Source organism: Mesoplodon bidens, assembly GCF_964165515.1.
Source record: "Mesoplodon bidens genome assembly, chromosome: X".
Lineage (NCBI taxonomy): Eukaryota > Metazoa > Chordata > Mammalia > Artiodactyla > Ziphiidae > Mesoplodon > Mesoplodon bidens.
In genome coordinates, this window is record NC_138163.1 from 113,063,524 (window position 1) to 113,078,958 (window position 15,435).

The 15,435-nt window shown below is 40.7% G+C and overlaps 1 protein-coding gene across 6 annotated transcripts in view; it reads left to right on the forward strand.

Annotated features, from left to right (window-relative positions):
- Positions 1–15,435, forward strand: part of DMD (dystrophin) — a 2,087,389-nt gene that overhangs the window by 2,038,733 nt on the left and 33,221 nt on the right. For all 6 annotated transcript variants that reach the window (XM_081221405.1, XM_081221404.1, XM_081221407.1 and 3 more), the window contains 2 exons: positions 10,526–10,769; positions 11,633–11,756. In XM_081221405.1, the coding sequence (XP_081077531.1) occupies positions 10,526–10,769; positions 11,633–11,756 (368 nt within the window). The remainder of the gene's footprint in view (positions 1–10,525; positions 10,770–11,632; positions 11,757–15,435) is intronic.

Genomic DNA, 15,435 nt, shown 5'->3' on the forward strand with positions numbered 1-15,435 from the left:
TCTCTTATGTACACGGGTTAAACTTGATTCCTCCATAGTAGGAGAGAGCATTAGAAAATTATTGACTTCATTGGGGAAATAATCTTTTTTTGCTGTGAGAAATAATATTTTGAATTTAGAACTTTTTTTTTATAAGAGCTTTATCAAGGTATAATTCACATACCATAAAATTAACCCATTTAATGTGTATATGTCACTGGTTATTAGTATATTCACAGAGCTGTGCAACCATCGTCACATAAGCAATTTTAGAACAATTTCCTCACCCCAAAAAGAAACCCCGTACCCACTTTCAGTCACTCTCCATTTCTTCCAAAACAGCCGCACCCCAGCCCTAGACAGTCACTAATCTTCTTTGTTTATATGGATTTGCTTATTCTGGACATTTCATATAAATGGAATAACACAATACATGGTCTTTTGTAACTGGCTTCTTTCACGTAGCATAATATTTTAAAGGGACACCTATGTTGTAGCATGTATTAGTACTTCATTCTTTTTTATTACTGAATGATATTCTATCGTATAGAAATACCACATTTTAAAACATTCATTTGGCAGTTCATGGACATTTGAGTTGTTTCCACTTTATGGCTATTATGGATAATTCTGCCATGAACATTTGTGCACGAGTACTGGGACTTACTTTAAAGAAATGATTCTGTAGTTTCTGTCATTGTAACAGAGGAGACTGTAGGATCAAATATGGCAAGAGTATATAGCAGTGCGTGCCACGAAGTGAAAAACAGGCCATCAAGATAAATTTACTGGGAGAATTTAAGGCCAAGTCTTAACTACTCGTGAGGGATTCAAGCCAGGACACACAAAGCCTAAAATAATGATTCTCCTAGAGGCTGTTACAGCTTTTTGCTGACCACAAACAATGAAAGTTTAATATTTTACTGTATTTGTCTGAAAATTGAAACACACTTTTCCCAATGGTACTATTCCTGGAGACTAGACTTGCTCACTTCTAAAACCTTTCCAATCCTAGTATGCTTTTTGTATGGTTAAGACTAGTCACAGTCATATTTGTCTTGGGTTTTGTTTGTCTGCTTTATTTCCAGGTATAACAGGAGTTTTTTAAATGAATTCTTCTTGTGTTGAACTTTTGATGAATACATTTATTCTTGGACAATACTGTGTTAGTCCTTGATCAGGAAGTTGTGAAAAAATCTCTCACTCATTGAAGATTAAAAAAAAAAAACTAAAGCCCATTAATACTGTCAGGTTCTGCCTCATGGAGCTCAAGCAAGATAAAGATCACGATGTCAAGAGCAAATCCTGAGAATAGAGTATATCTAAGTACATTAACCCTGTAGACTTGGTCTGAAGGGTTTATTACAGCAGTAATCTATGGACAAAATTTTATCATTCAGTCACATGCCCAGCAGATTTGGTGAAATCTAAGGAAATCTCATCCTAGTGATCTTAGCTCAGTGATTTCATTTGGCCCAGATGCTCAGCTGTGATACACTTTACTATAGCACAGGTGATGGAAAATATACAATTCCCAGATTCTGGGGTAGCTACAATCATGACTGGGGAGGGGGGGCAAGAATTAGAGAGCAAACGGTGAATCAGTTTCTAAGCGCTCACGCTCTCTCTCTCTCTCTCCCCCCCCTCCCTCCTCCTCCCTCCCTCTCTCCCTCCCTCTCTCTCTCTTGTCTCTGTCTCTGTCTCTCTCTGTCTCTCTCTCTCTCTCTCTCTCTCTCTCTCTATATATATATATATATATATATATTCTGCCAAGTTCAGTGGGTGTTATTAGATTGCTTTTATTTCAGACAATTTAAGTGCTTTCCTTTGGTAAGAAGCTTTCAGCACACCTGAGGTTCCAAATCCAAAGAGCACACAATATAGAGAAAGAAGTCATAATAATTATGAACACTTAGATTGGGCTGGGTCTGATTCTAACAAAGTTGTACATAGAGAGTGTAGACTGCACTGGCTCACTGAACCTCCTGGTGGGGTGAGTACTTAGGTCAGTTGCCCAGCCTCAGCAGCTAGCAGAGCCTGGCTGTGAATCAAGGTCTTTCTAACTCCAGAACCGTGCTCTCAAACCCTGTTCCAATTCCCACCTCCGCCATGGGTGATAAAAGGCACCAAAAAGGCAATGTGTCCAAAAAAAAATTACCGTATTTTTCTTTACTTGCTTCAACATCACTTTTTGTAAACAAATTTATTTATTTATTTATTTATTATTATTTTTTTGGCTGCCTTGGGTCTTTGTTGCTGCGTGTGGGCTTTCTCTAGTTGCGGCGAGCGGGGGCTACTCTTCGTTGCAGTGGCTTCTCTTGCTGTGGAGCACTGGCTCTAGGCACGCGGGCTTCAGTAGTTGTGGCTCACAGGCTCAGTAGTTGTGGTGCAACGGCTTACTTGCTCTGCTGCATGTGGAATCTTTCCGGACCAGGGTCGAACCTGTGTCCCCTGCATTGGCAGGCAGATTCTCAATCACTGCGCCACCGGGGAAGTCCCGCTTCAACATCGCTCTTAAATGCAGATATCACTGGAAGAAATGGTACATTATTATAAAATCCCAGTAAGGTTTATTCAGTAGGAAAGGGGTTGGAATTTAAGAGCTCTACATGCATTACAAGGGGACAATGTTAAGAGAAGAGGATTAGAAACAAGAGCCCGGGGGTTCCTGCCATTTTTACTGTTTTGCTTAAGGCAGACCTAAAATATGCATATTTTTACTTCCCACCCTGTGAGCGGCTCCATAATTAACACTGGTAGTGCCAAGGCGTATTAATGTCTCTTTCCATCTAGTTTAGGGGTATTTTTGACTTTGTGTTTGATAAAATTTTACAGTATAGCTTTAAATATTTTAATTATAATTGAAAAAGGCTCTGTGCAATTTCCAGTTTTTAAAATACCTCACGCCTGCGAAATTTGTCTTTCCCTTTTTTTTTTTAGAAACTGCTAATTTGCTAGATTTATAGTTGCTGTAATAGTTCTGTGTGATTTACTACATTTGCCTGAATCCAGATTGGTGGATATGATTTAGCTGCTTTTAACACTGTATGAGAGTAAAGCTAGATTTCTCTGGGCCTAATCTTTTTAGATGCAGACCTTTGTAGTTGTTCCCACTTTATGAAATGGATCCTGTGTGTGCTCATACTTTGATATACAGTTTAATCTATAAGACTTGTTAAGACAGTGATCACTGGAAAATGATCTTCAATTATATAATTACACACAGTACAGAAGTTCCATTTAAAGAGTACATGACCTACATTGAAAACACTTGGTTGACATCAGTAAATTAATAGAAATTACACAAAGATTGTTGTAATGTTCTTTATTATAACTAGCATGTAGCTTGCTATGATTGCTAGAGGGACCAGGTGCTTTCATGTTTTCAGCAGGTAGAGGTAAGGCCAATTTGATTTCTCTCTCTCTTTTTTTTTGATTTGTTTCTTATATCCATTAGCTAGTTATCCATTAGCTAGTTAAAAAAAATTTTTTAATGTAAATTTGTATCTGGACAACCACATTTATACACATGATGACATAAAATTAATCAGATACAGCTGCATAGTTGTAGAATGGAGGGATTTTTTTAAGCTCTATGAAGAATAAGAAATTAATAATGGATGGGAGACTTTTTTTTTTTTTAGCAAGACTGGCTGCAGGAAGAAATTGTGGTGACAGAAATCATGTGAAGTGAATTTGAATTAGTGTTCTTTAGGGAGCTACCAGAGAAATATAATTTACAAGATAATCAAGAACCTAAACAGATTCTCTGTGGAGTCATTGTCTGATCCCTGACATTATATTCATCTATGTTGAAATGACTCCACAAATACCATCTAACAATTAAGAGAATCAATAGGGGTGAAATGTACATGTATAACTTCAAGAAAAGTAAAATATATATCTGTAACAAACAATATAAATTGACAGCCAACTGTTAAAATGAGCAGATTATGTACTTGTGTTTAAGGTTTAAAATGACTCACCCTGGAACCAGTGGTATCTCACTGATCTTTTATGGGAATGATATCCCCTATGTGCTTTATAAATACTGCGTCCAAAAAAATCCAGCATTATGATGTACTTTAAAAGGTACTGGCACAGAAGTTTTTAAACGTAAGAAAATGACTTAGTTCATAAGGGCTAACTGGCTTCATTTCCCAATCCCTAACACTGCTCTGTAACCATGACCACATTCATTAGGAAATGTTTAGTAAAAGTTATCTCTAATTCAACTCTTTTATTTTTAAAGCTTTTTAAAAATTTTTATTTTTATTTATTTATGGCTGTGTTGGGTCTTCGTTGCTGCGTGCGGGCTTTCTCTGGTTGCGGTGCGCAGGCTTCTTACTGCGGTGGCTTGTCCTGTTGCGGAGCACGGGCTCTAGGTGCACGGGCTTCAGTAGTTGCAGCACCCGGGCTCAGTAGCTGTGGCTCGCAGGCTCTAGAGCGCAGGCTCAGTAGTTGTGACACACGGACTTAGTTGCTCCGCGGCATGTGGGATCTTCCCGGACCAGGGCTGAAACCTGTGTCCCCTGCAATGGCAGGCAGATTCTTAACCACTGTGTCACCAGGGAAGCCCTAATTCAACTCTTTGAACATCAGTTTTTCTTGGTAATCTTCATCAAAATTAAAAATACCTGTAAAAGAATTTAGACTCAAGTCAAAGAACTTTGTATTTTACTTGGTTTCTGGCCAAGGTACCTCCTTTTGAGCTATTTCGGGTGCTATTTCTGGCTTTTCAAACGTTTGGCGTGACAGCTTGTCCTGCCTCAGAGCTTCAGGAAAAAAACTATTCCCTCAAAATAAATAAGTTTGTTATTGAGCTCAATAGAAGTTTGACGTATGCCACATATTTGTTTAGGGAAGGTCACTGGTTTGGTTCACTGAACCCTGTTCTGGTAAATTTAGATTTGAAGGAGTACTGTGGGAACCTTGACCGTACATTTACAAAATCAACATGTCCTGGTAGGCTTCTGATTAAGATAATGTTAGCTTTTGCTTTAAGGCATCTTCTTCTCCTACCATTTGTGCAGTGGTAGGTAATATGTGGAGTGAAAAAAATTAAAAAGCCATAGTTGGGCTTGAAAACAAGATGAACATTTCTGTGGACCAGAAATGGGGAGTTGGGGGGAGGGGGAGTGCAGGACGTGGTGAGCAGTGTGTGGGGCTCACACGCTGGTCAGTGGACTTTCAAACTCCTGTTGGAATAACAGGAATTAAAATTCTCGTCACCAGGTCAGGGCTCAGAGCCAGATTTGAAATCAGGGTCCTGCCAAAACACACCTGGAGAGAGACAGACACATACTGACTTATATTTGAAAGGAAGATGAAAAAGAGAACCATTTGGACTGCAGCAGGGGACTACAGCTTATATGTAGCCATGGACCTAATGCATAGAACCTAGGGAAGAAGTGAGAAGTATGGTTGCGAAGGGGAGCATCACAGCCTTGAAGCCAGGACCTGAACCATGCTGCCTGGTGATGAAATTAGCAATAATTGCATTCATATCACTCAATGTAGGAGCTTCAAATTACCAATATAAGATCTAGCCCTAGACTAGAGGCCCTGAGACCCTGCTGCCGGAGAGGAAACAGCCATAAAACCACTTGACAGAGAACAATCAGTTCAGAAGGAGAGAGATAAAATGGAAAACACTCAAACACGAACTATAGCAGAAAACACACCGTATCCCTTTCAAAATGTCTCCAAACCAAAATCCAAAACACATGCAGACTTGAGATAGCCCCTGCAAACTGACCTTCAAATGATGAATTAAGCCTAGATGAAAATAAAATGATAAAACAGTCCAACAAAGATTGTAAGTACACTTAAGATGCTCAAAGACATAAATAAGGAAATACCATTTATTCAAATAACAAATTAAGAAACAGAAATTGATGAAGAACAGATGGATCTGAAAAAGACATCTTTGAAAATGAAAAACTATCATCATTGAAGCTACTGAACTCAATAGACAGGGTAAATTCTAGGCTGGACCCAGTCAGAGAAGATAAGGAATTGAAAAGATGATTCTGAGGACTTTACTATACACAGCACTAAGAAAAACAGATAAATATAAATAAGCAATTAAAGAAAGATGGGGGGCTTCCCTGGTGGCGCAGTGGTTGAGAGTCTGCCTGCCGATGCAGGGGACATGGGTTCGTACCCCGGTCCGGGAAGATCCCACATGCTGCGGAGCGGCTGGGCCTGTGAGCCACGGCCGCTGAGCCTGCACGGGCCACTGAGCCTGCACGTTCTGAGCCTGTGCTCCGCAACAGGAGAGGCCACAGCAGTGAGAGGCCTGTGTACCGCAAAAAAAAAAAAAAAAAAGATGGGGAATTGACCACAAGACTCTAACATATACCTAGTACAAGTTTCAGAAGAGAGAATGGAGGAAATGGCAGAGAAGCAATACTTGAAGCAGTAAGAGCCGAGAATCTTCCAAAACTGAAGAATGATGTGGGTCTTTAAGGAAATGGTCTCCCGAGAGAAATTTCAAACATCTGGGAAGGCAAGAAAGGCCTGTGTAGAGCAATTGGTATTCTTTACAGCTCAGCTTTGGGAAGCCCTGGCTGATTCAAATGAGCTTTTTCTGTTTTTCAGTGGAAAGCATAAAAAACAGAAGTGCAGTGTCTTGTATGTATTAAACCATGGTTTCTGAACAAGGGCACTTATAAATAACTCAGTAAAGCAGAGCTCTGTGGAAAACTAGACCCAGAGGAAGACGTCTCTGGAAAAGGTGGTCTCCTGTCAGTAACTTTGTGAAAAGTAAGTGGGAGGATAGTAATCGTTTGTTGTACTGTCCTGAAGTCCATGTGTAAAAGCAATGTTTTCAAAAAGAACATCATGGATGACCCACTCTGGTAGAAAGAAAAGTCTTGAATAGGATTCTACATAAAAAGGTGTTACCAACTGGGACATTTCAATGAAGGTGGATTTCTTTTAGTGAACACTTCAAGGGAAAAAAAATAGAAGATAATTCCTATCAAATGAAACCTTGTGAACACTGGATGCTGCTTCAGGTTCACGGAAGCATTTCGATGATTGTCAGTTAAGCAGCCAGAAATTGGATTTAATTAATGTAAACAACTACTTATGGTGGTTTCACACCCAGAGGACCTATGTGTAGAATCTGGCTGAGGGTAAACTTATTTTGATGAATTTCTTCTTATTACTGCTTTGTCAAAGCAGATGGCTATGAAACAAACTGCACATATAACTCTCCTTGAAGACTGATAGCAGATAGGATTTCAATCAATACAGATAGGATACTATATTCCTGTAAATGAAAAAGATCATAGATTGATTTTCCTGTATGACTTTAAACAAATTCCTAGAAAACTTGTAACGTTAGGTACAGGGTAGAGCTTTAAACAAAAACAAACCAAAAAAAATTGATTGGATTGAAATAAAATCATCTTTGGTGCAGAGATCCAGCATTTTGAAACGAGGCATTTCGGAAGACGTGCCATCCCTGAGGGACAATGGGAAGACTCTTCTTGCCTGCTCACCACTTGCCTCTCACGTCTCTTCTCATAGATAGACATCTCCCATATTTGTGGATAGGACATTCTCTAACCCGATGAAATACCATCTGTGAACCACAGAAATCTGTCATCTTATTTTGGTATTCATCACAACTGGAAGAAAGATATCAAGAGTTCTGCTCATTTGCTGGGTATCAAATAACAGGTGTCCTCCGTTGGAATTGTATACTCAGCAATTCTAAAGCAAGAAGGAAATCTATACCCCTATGTGTATTTATTAAAAAGCATAAAAATAAGAAAAATGATTTAAGCATTCAACCTAAAAGCTAAAGGAAAAACACAGGAAGTTACAGAACATTGTTTTTTTTTTTTGTGGTACGCGGGCCTCTCACTGTTGTGGCCTCTCCCATTGCAGAGCACAGGCTCCGGACGCGCAGGCTCAGCAGCCATGGCTCACGGGCCCAGCCGCTCCGTGGTATGTGGGATCTTCCCGGACCGGGGCACGAACTGGTGTCCCCTGCACCGGCAGGTGGACTCTCAACCACTGTGCCACCAGGGAAGCCCTGTTTTTTTTAATTTATTTAATTTTGGCTGTGTTGGGTCTTCGTTGCTGCGCACAGGCTTTCTCTAGTTGCGGTGAGCGGGGGCTACTTGTCGTTGCGGTGTGCAGGCTTCTCGTTGCGGTGTGCAGGCTTCTCATTGCGGTGGCTTCTCTTGTTGCAGAGCACAGGCTCTAGGCACGCAGGCTTCAGTAGTCGTGGCACATGGGCTCAGTAGTTGTGGTGCACGGGCTTAGTTGCTCTGCGGCATGGGGGATCTTCCCGGACCAGGGCTCGAACCCGTGTCCCCTGCATTGGCAGGCAGACTCCTAACCACTGCACCACCAGGGAAGTCCCAGGACATTGTTAATGGACATAAAAGGAGACTAGAATAACTGAAGAGCTTCACCATATTCCTGGTTATGAAGACTCAATAACACGAAGTCAGCTCTTCCCATTTTAATCTATACAGTCAACGTAGTTCAAACCCGGAATTTCAACAAGGATTTTCCTGAAATATGAAATCTTGACACTAAAATCATAGGAATGATCAGAGAGGTCTGAAGTGCCAAGAAAATTTTAAGACAAAACAAAGTGGGAGTGAGATGGCCTACCAGACAACAGTGTATTTAAAGCCATAGTGCGGAATTGCACAGGGACAGACAGATAAACCAACAGCAGAGACTGGAGAGCTCAGAAACACACTTGTGTATTTATGGACGCTTGATGTATTATATAAATGCCATAGAAATCAGTGGACAAAAGGTGGACTATGGGGCTGGCTTAATAAGTTATCATTGTGGGGATAGTAAAATTAGATTTTATGTTCACACCAAACATAAAAGATTCTGGGTAAAGTCCTGTGAAAAACAAAATTTTGAACTTTAAAATGTAGGTGTAAGGAAGATTTTCTTAAAACATAAAAAGCAGAAAACATGGAGGAGTGTTTTGAAATTAAAAATTGTTGTACAATAAGATGCAAAGAATAAAGTTAAAGATCAGCTATGCTAAGATATGTGTAGGAGATAATATCTGCTGTGCATATAACTGGCAAAGGATAAGCAACTCGAACATATCCAGAACGTGAATAAGACAAAGACAACCCAGTAGGGAAATGGGTAAGGAAACATGAAAAGCCAACTAACATAAAACAAGTTCAGCCTCGGGGAATTCCCTGGTGGTCCAGTGGTTAGGGCTCTGCGCTTTCACTGCCAAGGGCGTGGGTTTGATCCCTGGTCAGGGAACTAAGATCCCACAAGCCACACGGTACGGCCAAAACAGAAAAAGTTCAGCCTCACCAGTAGTCAGAGATGTGCTCATTAAAATATACCCGTCAATCAAAACTTAAATGTTTGGTAACACCAAGTATTTGATGAAGATGTGACCAAATGGAAAATCTCACTCACTACTGGTGGGAGAGTAAATTGGTATAAAAACTCTTAGGAGAGCAGTCTGGTGATGTGTAGCAATGTTGAAGATGTTGCTAGAACCCAACAATTTTACATCTACATATATTCTGTAAAGGATCTCTTAAACAGGTATCCAAGGAGACAGGTAGACAGAAGTTCATTGCGTCACTGTTTGTAATAGTGACAAGTTGGAAACAACCTAAATGTTCATTGAGAGGAGAATGTTGTTGGCATATTCAAGCAGCAGAATAATACCTTACAGCCGTTAAAATCATGAACTATTACCAACATGGATAAATCTCCAAAATGGTGTTGAAGGCAAAAAGCAACTCTTAGAATGGTATGTACATGCTTAAACAAAGTTCTTAAACATAAAGTTTAAGAACATGCAAAATAATGCTGTTAGATTGAATCACATGAAATGGCCATTTATGTAGGGTAGAAAAAGCCGAATCTCAGCAAGCCAGTATGTGTGGATGCATTCGTGGTAATGATGGACGTGGAACTCAGGATGGCATTATCTCCTTGGGGGCATTGGTGAGCCGGGAACTGATATCATAGTAAGGAGAATCTGTGGGGAAGCTTCAGCTGTAACTGTCATATTTTATTTCTTCAAAGAAATTTGAAGAAAATATGGCAAATGTTAAATTTATTAAAGCGCTGTGGTGGGTACATGGGTACACTCTTACTATGTTCTTACACATTGCTGTTGAAAATATTTGATGATGTTTTTTAAGCAAACCAAAGTGTTGCTAGAGGTATAAGAATCATAATCTCATGACAGTATAAGGAAATATTTACAAAATGATTAACTCCTTTGCTGCTTAATTATGTAAACATAGCACTAGTAAGGCTTTGAGTATAGAAGATTGAAAAGCATCTCCCCTCACATATTCCGGGCAGACGCTTCAAATTTTATTTTGTTTTTTTAGCATCGCTAAAATTGTCGTCATAAAAACCATTCATTAAGTGCCTCCCTTTTGCTTGCTATTGTGTTTGGTGGTGGTCAGATGTATCTCTCTGCCATTTTATAAGAAATCTGGTGATGATATTCAATTTTCTTGTTTTGTTTTGTTCTGTTTTTCTTTTCCACTTCTTTGATGCTGAACAGGAATCTGCAAGCAGAATATGATCGTCTCAAGCAGCAGCATGAACATAAAGGCCTCTCCCCACTGCCGTCCCCTCCTGAAATGATGCCCACCTCTCCTCAGAGTCCCCGGGATGCTGAGCTCATTGCTGAGGCCAAGCTACTGCGTCAACACAAAGGCCGCCTGGAAGCCAGGATGCAAATCCTGGAAGACCACAATAAACAGCTGGAGTCACAGTTACATAGGCTAAGGCAGCTGCTGGAGCAAGTGAGAGCCACCTCTCTGTAACATGGGATATTTACAAAACATCATTTTCCCCTCTTCAAACTAAAAACTAGAACTCCCAGTCCTTTACAGAACTGTAACAAGTATTGATTTGTTAATTACTTAGTATGTGCCTAGCAAAGGGCTAGATATCAAGGGATATAAGAAGAGGAGGAAAAACAAGCATGTCATTTCATAGTTGTTGCAGATTGTTTCCTACAAAAATGTCTTTTATTTGATTTAACATTCATCTTGGGAAAAAAATACAGAAAGGTTTCCACTAGTTATCTCAAAGTGAAAATTTTACCTCTTGAAATGGAACTCTTTTTTTTTTCCCAATTAGTCTTATTTTCTGGTATGCCTTTGGGTTTTTTCTTTTGATAATCCCTAAAACATAATTTTTTTAAGTCTCCATTGAAAATGTAGCCAGATATTGCATTGTGGGAGGCCCTACCTGCACATAGTCCTGGCTTTCTGGGAATTTAAAATTTTGAGATATGTTCTCTCCATCTTGTTCCTTAATACTTCACAAAAATAAGAATTCTCCACTACATTTTTGTGGTCTCATATGATTTCACCATTCTCACATGACCTTCTAAATCTTTTGGTTATTTAGGCTAATGATTTTCTATATCGTATTCCACTGTAGCTGTAATGTTTTTCAAACTTAGAAGGGGGTACAATTGAGGTACACAGATAGTATCCATGGATCTTATCAACAGTGAAATTTCCCAAATTTAACCATCTTTGGGAGGTTTCTAAGTAGGAAAAGTCATAATTTCTGAGTCTTGAGCATCTGCAATAGGTATATATTTGTTGGGGTGTTTATTATGAAAAATAATTCTCTTTTCTTTTGAATGCCTCAGCCCCAGGCAGAGGCCAAGGTGAATGGTACAACGGTGTCCTCTCCTTCTACGTCTCTTCAGAGGTCAGACAGCAGCCAGCCTATGCTGCTCCGGGTGGTGGGCAGTCAAACTTCGGAATCCATGGGTAAGTGTCTGTCTGCGCTACTCCTGGATTTTGTTCTCTCTTAAGGTCTGGAAATGGTGAACTGTTTGCTCAGAGGTTTAAATCATCTGCTAAATTATCTAATATCGGTTCTGGACAAGGGATTGTCATAAATGCCTTTGGGGTACGAAGATGAAAGACATACTCCTAGCCCGCAAAGGACTGGCTATTCAGTTAGTCAGAACAAGGCAACGTGGTATTAAAGTTTCATTCATTTCGGAGATCAGAGAAGGCTTTTCAACAAATTGATATTTGTGAAGGGTTTTGAAGGATGGAGTAGGAACTGAGCATATGTTGAAGAAGGTATATAGCATAACTGAAGATGTAGAGATGAGGGCCTTGCGCCAAGGGCAGGAAGGAGCCAATGGTCCAGTTAGATAGGGTCCAAGCAGGAGGTGGGGTGGGGGAGGAAGGAAGGCGTCACATTATAGTGACATGAGTATTGGGCAGAGGTGTGTGGTCAGTGTCAGGGAGCCACTGAAAATCATTTAGCAGGTGAAAAATAGCTAAAAAGATGTACTCCGGCAGTTTTATCTGCCCCAAAGTAAAACTTTTATAGGTTGAAAGACTAGACTAGTTAGGAGGCAATCACAAAGGCCAAGTTATGGAACTTATTTGAAAATAGAGTACCCAAGGCCAGGGGACTGCCTGGAAAATGTAAGGAAAGGCAATGAGGGGAGAGGATTTGGTTGGAAGAAGATAATGATCCTTTTGAATGTGGAAACACTGTGTTTGTTTTAGGAGGTGGTAAAAGGACAGTCTGGAGAGATTTGAGAGTGAACGCCACAGAGTTGATAGCTGAAAGGGGTGAGGTGAGAAACATATGACAAAGGTGCTTGGCTACAGCGCCTCGGGGAAGACCTCCGTTTGGATGATGGGGTAGTGAAGGGCTGGGGAGTAGTGTTGGAAAGGTTACCGAAGAGGGATTACTGAGTAATATCCTCCATTCAAAAGGAACAGCACGACCAAAAAACGAAGCAGGCGACTCCATAAGGTACAATTAGGAAGTTTACTGTGGGTAGCTTACGTACAGGGTAGGATCAGGTGAACAGTGATCCTGAAACATTTGTAGCTGCACTCCCTGCCACCACCAGGGGTACAGGGGGACTTAAAGGGGCCAGAGCATGTATGCACGGATGGAAACTGGGGCTTTTTCCTCTCCTCTGGGCGGGGTGGGGGGGTGGGGGTGGTCTCAGGACCTTTAACCATCTGCGTCAGCAAAAGGCATTCTTCCAGTTTTCGCATCAGATGAAGGCAAGGGTAAAAAGCTGATAGGGAACTTGTCTGGCTTGGGCACAGTCCTAGTGAGTAGGCTGAGGCTCAGTCACACAAAAAGGGGAGGGAGGAGGCAGGCCTGTGCGCCCAAGATGGAGTCAGTGTGGTTCAGCCACACAGGCATAGGTTTCAGGAAGAAGATGAGTGCAAGAGGTCAAAATGCTGAAAAGGGCTCAATCGAAACGAAAATAAATTACAGCTCAGTGGATCACTGTAAGTGCATTAGCTGAAAATGCTTCCTCAGAAGTGGCTGAGAGAAGGGAAGTTGGAGATGTCTGTCTTTTCACTGAAATAAAAGGTCAGGTAATCTTGAAAATGAGTGTGGCTCAAGGAAAGTAAAGACCCTTTTGGAACATTTTCAAGTAACACTGAGGGCAGAGATAAAAAGTTTGTAGACAAAATGGTCAGTCGGGTCTGGTGATGTTCTTCAGTCGTCTTCTCTGCCTAGGACGGGGTGCCAAGAAAACTGGAGTTCATGAGGCAAATACAAGGTCAAAACAAGTAAAGTATTTTGCAGGGGTAATGAATCCATTGTTAAAAGGGCCATGACAGGTGGTTGCCAGCCATCTGCTTACTGGTTTTTCTTGTTGTTCTGGGCTAGACAATAGGGGGTTTGATGAAGGCCACAAATACTTGCTCTGTGCCCCTCCCCTTCTCCTCTCCTGAGGCCCAGCATGAGTCACCGCATACCGCATGCTCTATGCTTTCTTTTTCCTGGGTCCTAAACTGGGTTTACTTGACCCTCTTACCTCACAGAAAGGAAGAGACCTGTGACTCCCTGATTCACACTTAAAGCTCTGGCGCCTGGTCCCATGGTGCATCGAAGAATTCATTTTATCCTTAGGATCTTCCGTGAGAGTAGAATATAGAGAGGTGAAGTGCCTAATCCAAATTGATGGGACATAAAGGAAAGGTATGAGTGCATTTTATGGTGGAGGATTGGGGACCATGGTCAGGAAAATTCACAAGTTGGGTCATGGAAAGTAAAACACTTTCCAGTGACGCCTGTGTCTAAGAGGCAGCCTCCCAGTGAGCTGCAGCTGATTATACATGGAGATCATGGAGGGGCCAGGGTTGCTGGGAAAGGAGAAAGATTCCTCAAGAAGTTGACGAGGGTGGGTGAGGGCACTGAGATTAGAGAAATCAAAGCTTGTAGAAAAGCCAGCTTTCATTTCTTTTCTGAAGGAAAAGGAACTGTTTGTTTGGAGTTGTTTTCCCAGCTTTACCACACCTCAGTGATTTAGGGCATCAGATTCTCTTTCTCCACATGAGACCTGAGTCGAGCTAATGGCCTGTTGGGACTGTAAGTGATAGCGCAGCATATGACAAAATCTTATATGCCTTTGTAAAGTCTATGAATTCCAAAAATAACTGAGTTCTAGTACCTCTGTTGTTAATGCCTACTGCAGGATTTTGCCTTTTTTTGAAGTAAGCAAAGCCTGTGAAACGAAGTCACATATTTTAGTGGTGAGATTCAGAGCCCTGGGTGCTTAGAAGCATTAATTATTTAGGCCTGTCAACACTGGCAAAGAGGCAGCGTGCCTATGAAAGCACCCAAATTAAAGTCCATATCAGGCCGTGGACCTGACAACTTGTGGAGCTGAGAGGATCGTGGCAGAACTGAATGCAAGAACAGAAGTGCTTTCTCCAGTGGCCGAGTTAGGCTAAGAGATGACTTGCCACTGTAAAATAGATAGGCTCTGTTGTTAACAATAAGTTTGTTCTCTGGATGAAAAGACTGAATTCAAAGGTGACTTTTAAAAAGACCATCTTCTTGCAGGATGCACACAGGTGTTGAAATAAATGCAGTGTGTATCCTCATGCTTGAAAGCTCTGAGATGTGATATGGCTGGGATTTGCTGAACCATTTTCTGGTAGAGAGTTGCATTCTTTTAATATATAACCCCAAGACTTTTAAAAGAGAAATATGGGTGAAGTCATACTGGGTGATCTAATGAGTTGGAGCGTTTCCTCAAACCATGAAATACCACTGGTAAGTCTCTGGGTACCATATGTGCGTTCTATACGTCTTTTAAAATGGGACGATGTCCTAATGAAGCCCATGTTCTGTTAGAAATGAACAAAGTCTATCTTCCCAACAGCTTATCTCTGACTCCCTTAACTTCTTCTACCCAATCAATCATTCTTTTTTAAGAACATTTTAGTTGTTCGTTTAAACAATGTTTAAAGGTTCCTTAGCTTCTTATTTATTTCAATTTCAAACTTAGGGCAGAACTGCAGTTAGTGCAACGTTTTGCCGCATTCGCTTTATTTATTTCCAGTAACATCTGTTTATGTTTTATCTATATGTTAACAAACATCTTTATATATCCTGCATAAGATATCCATGTATGTGTTATGTGCCTATATAGTTTTAATGATTATG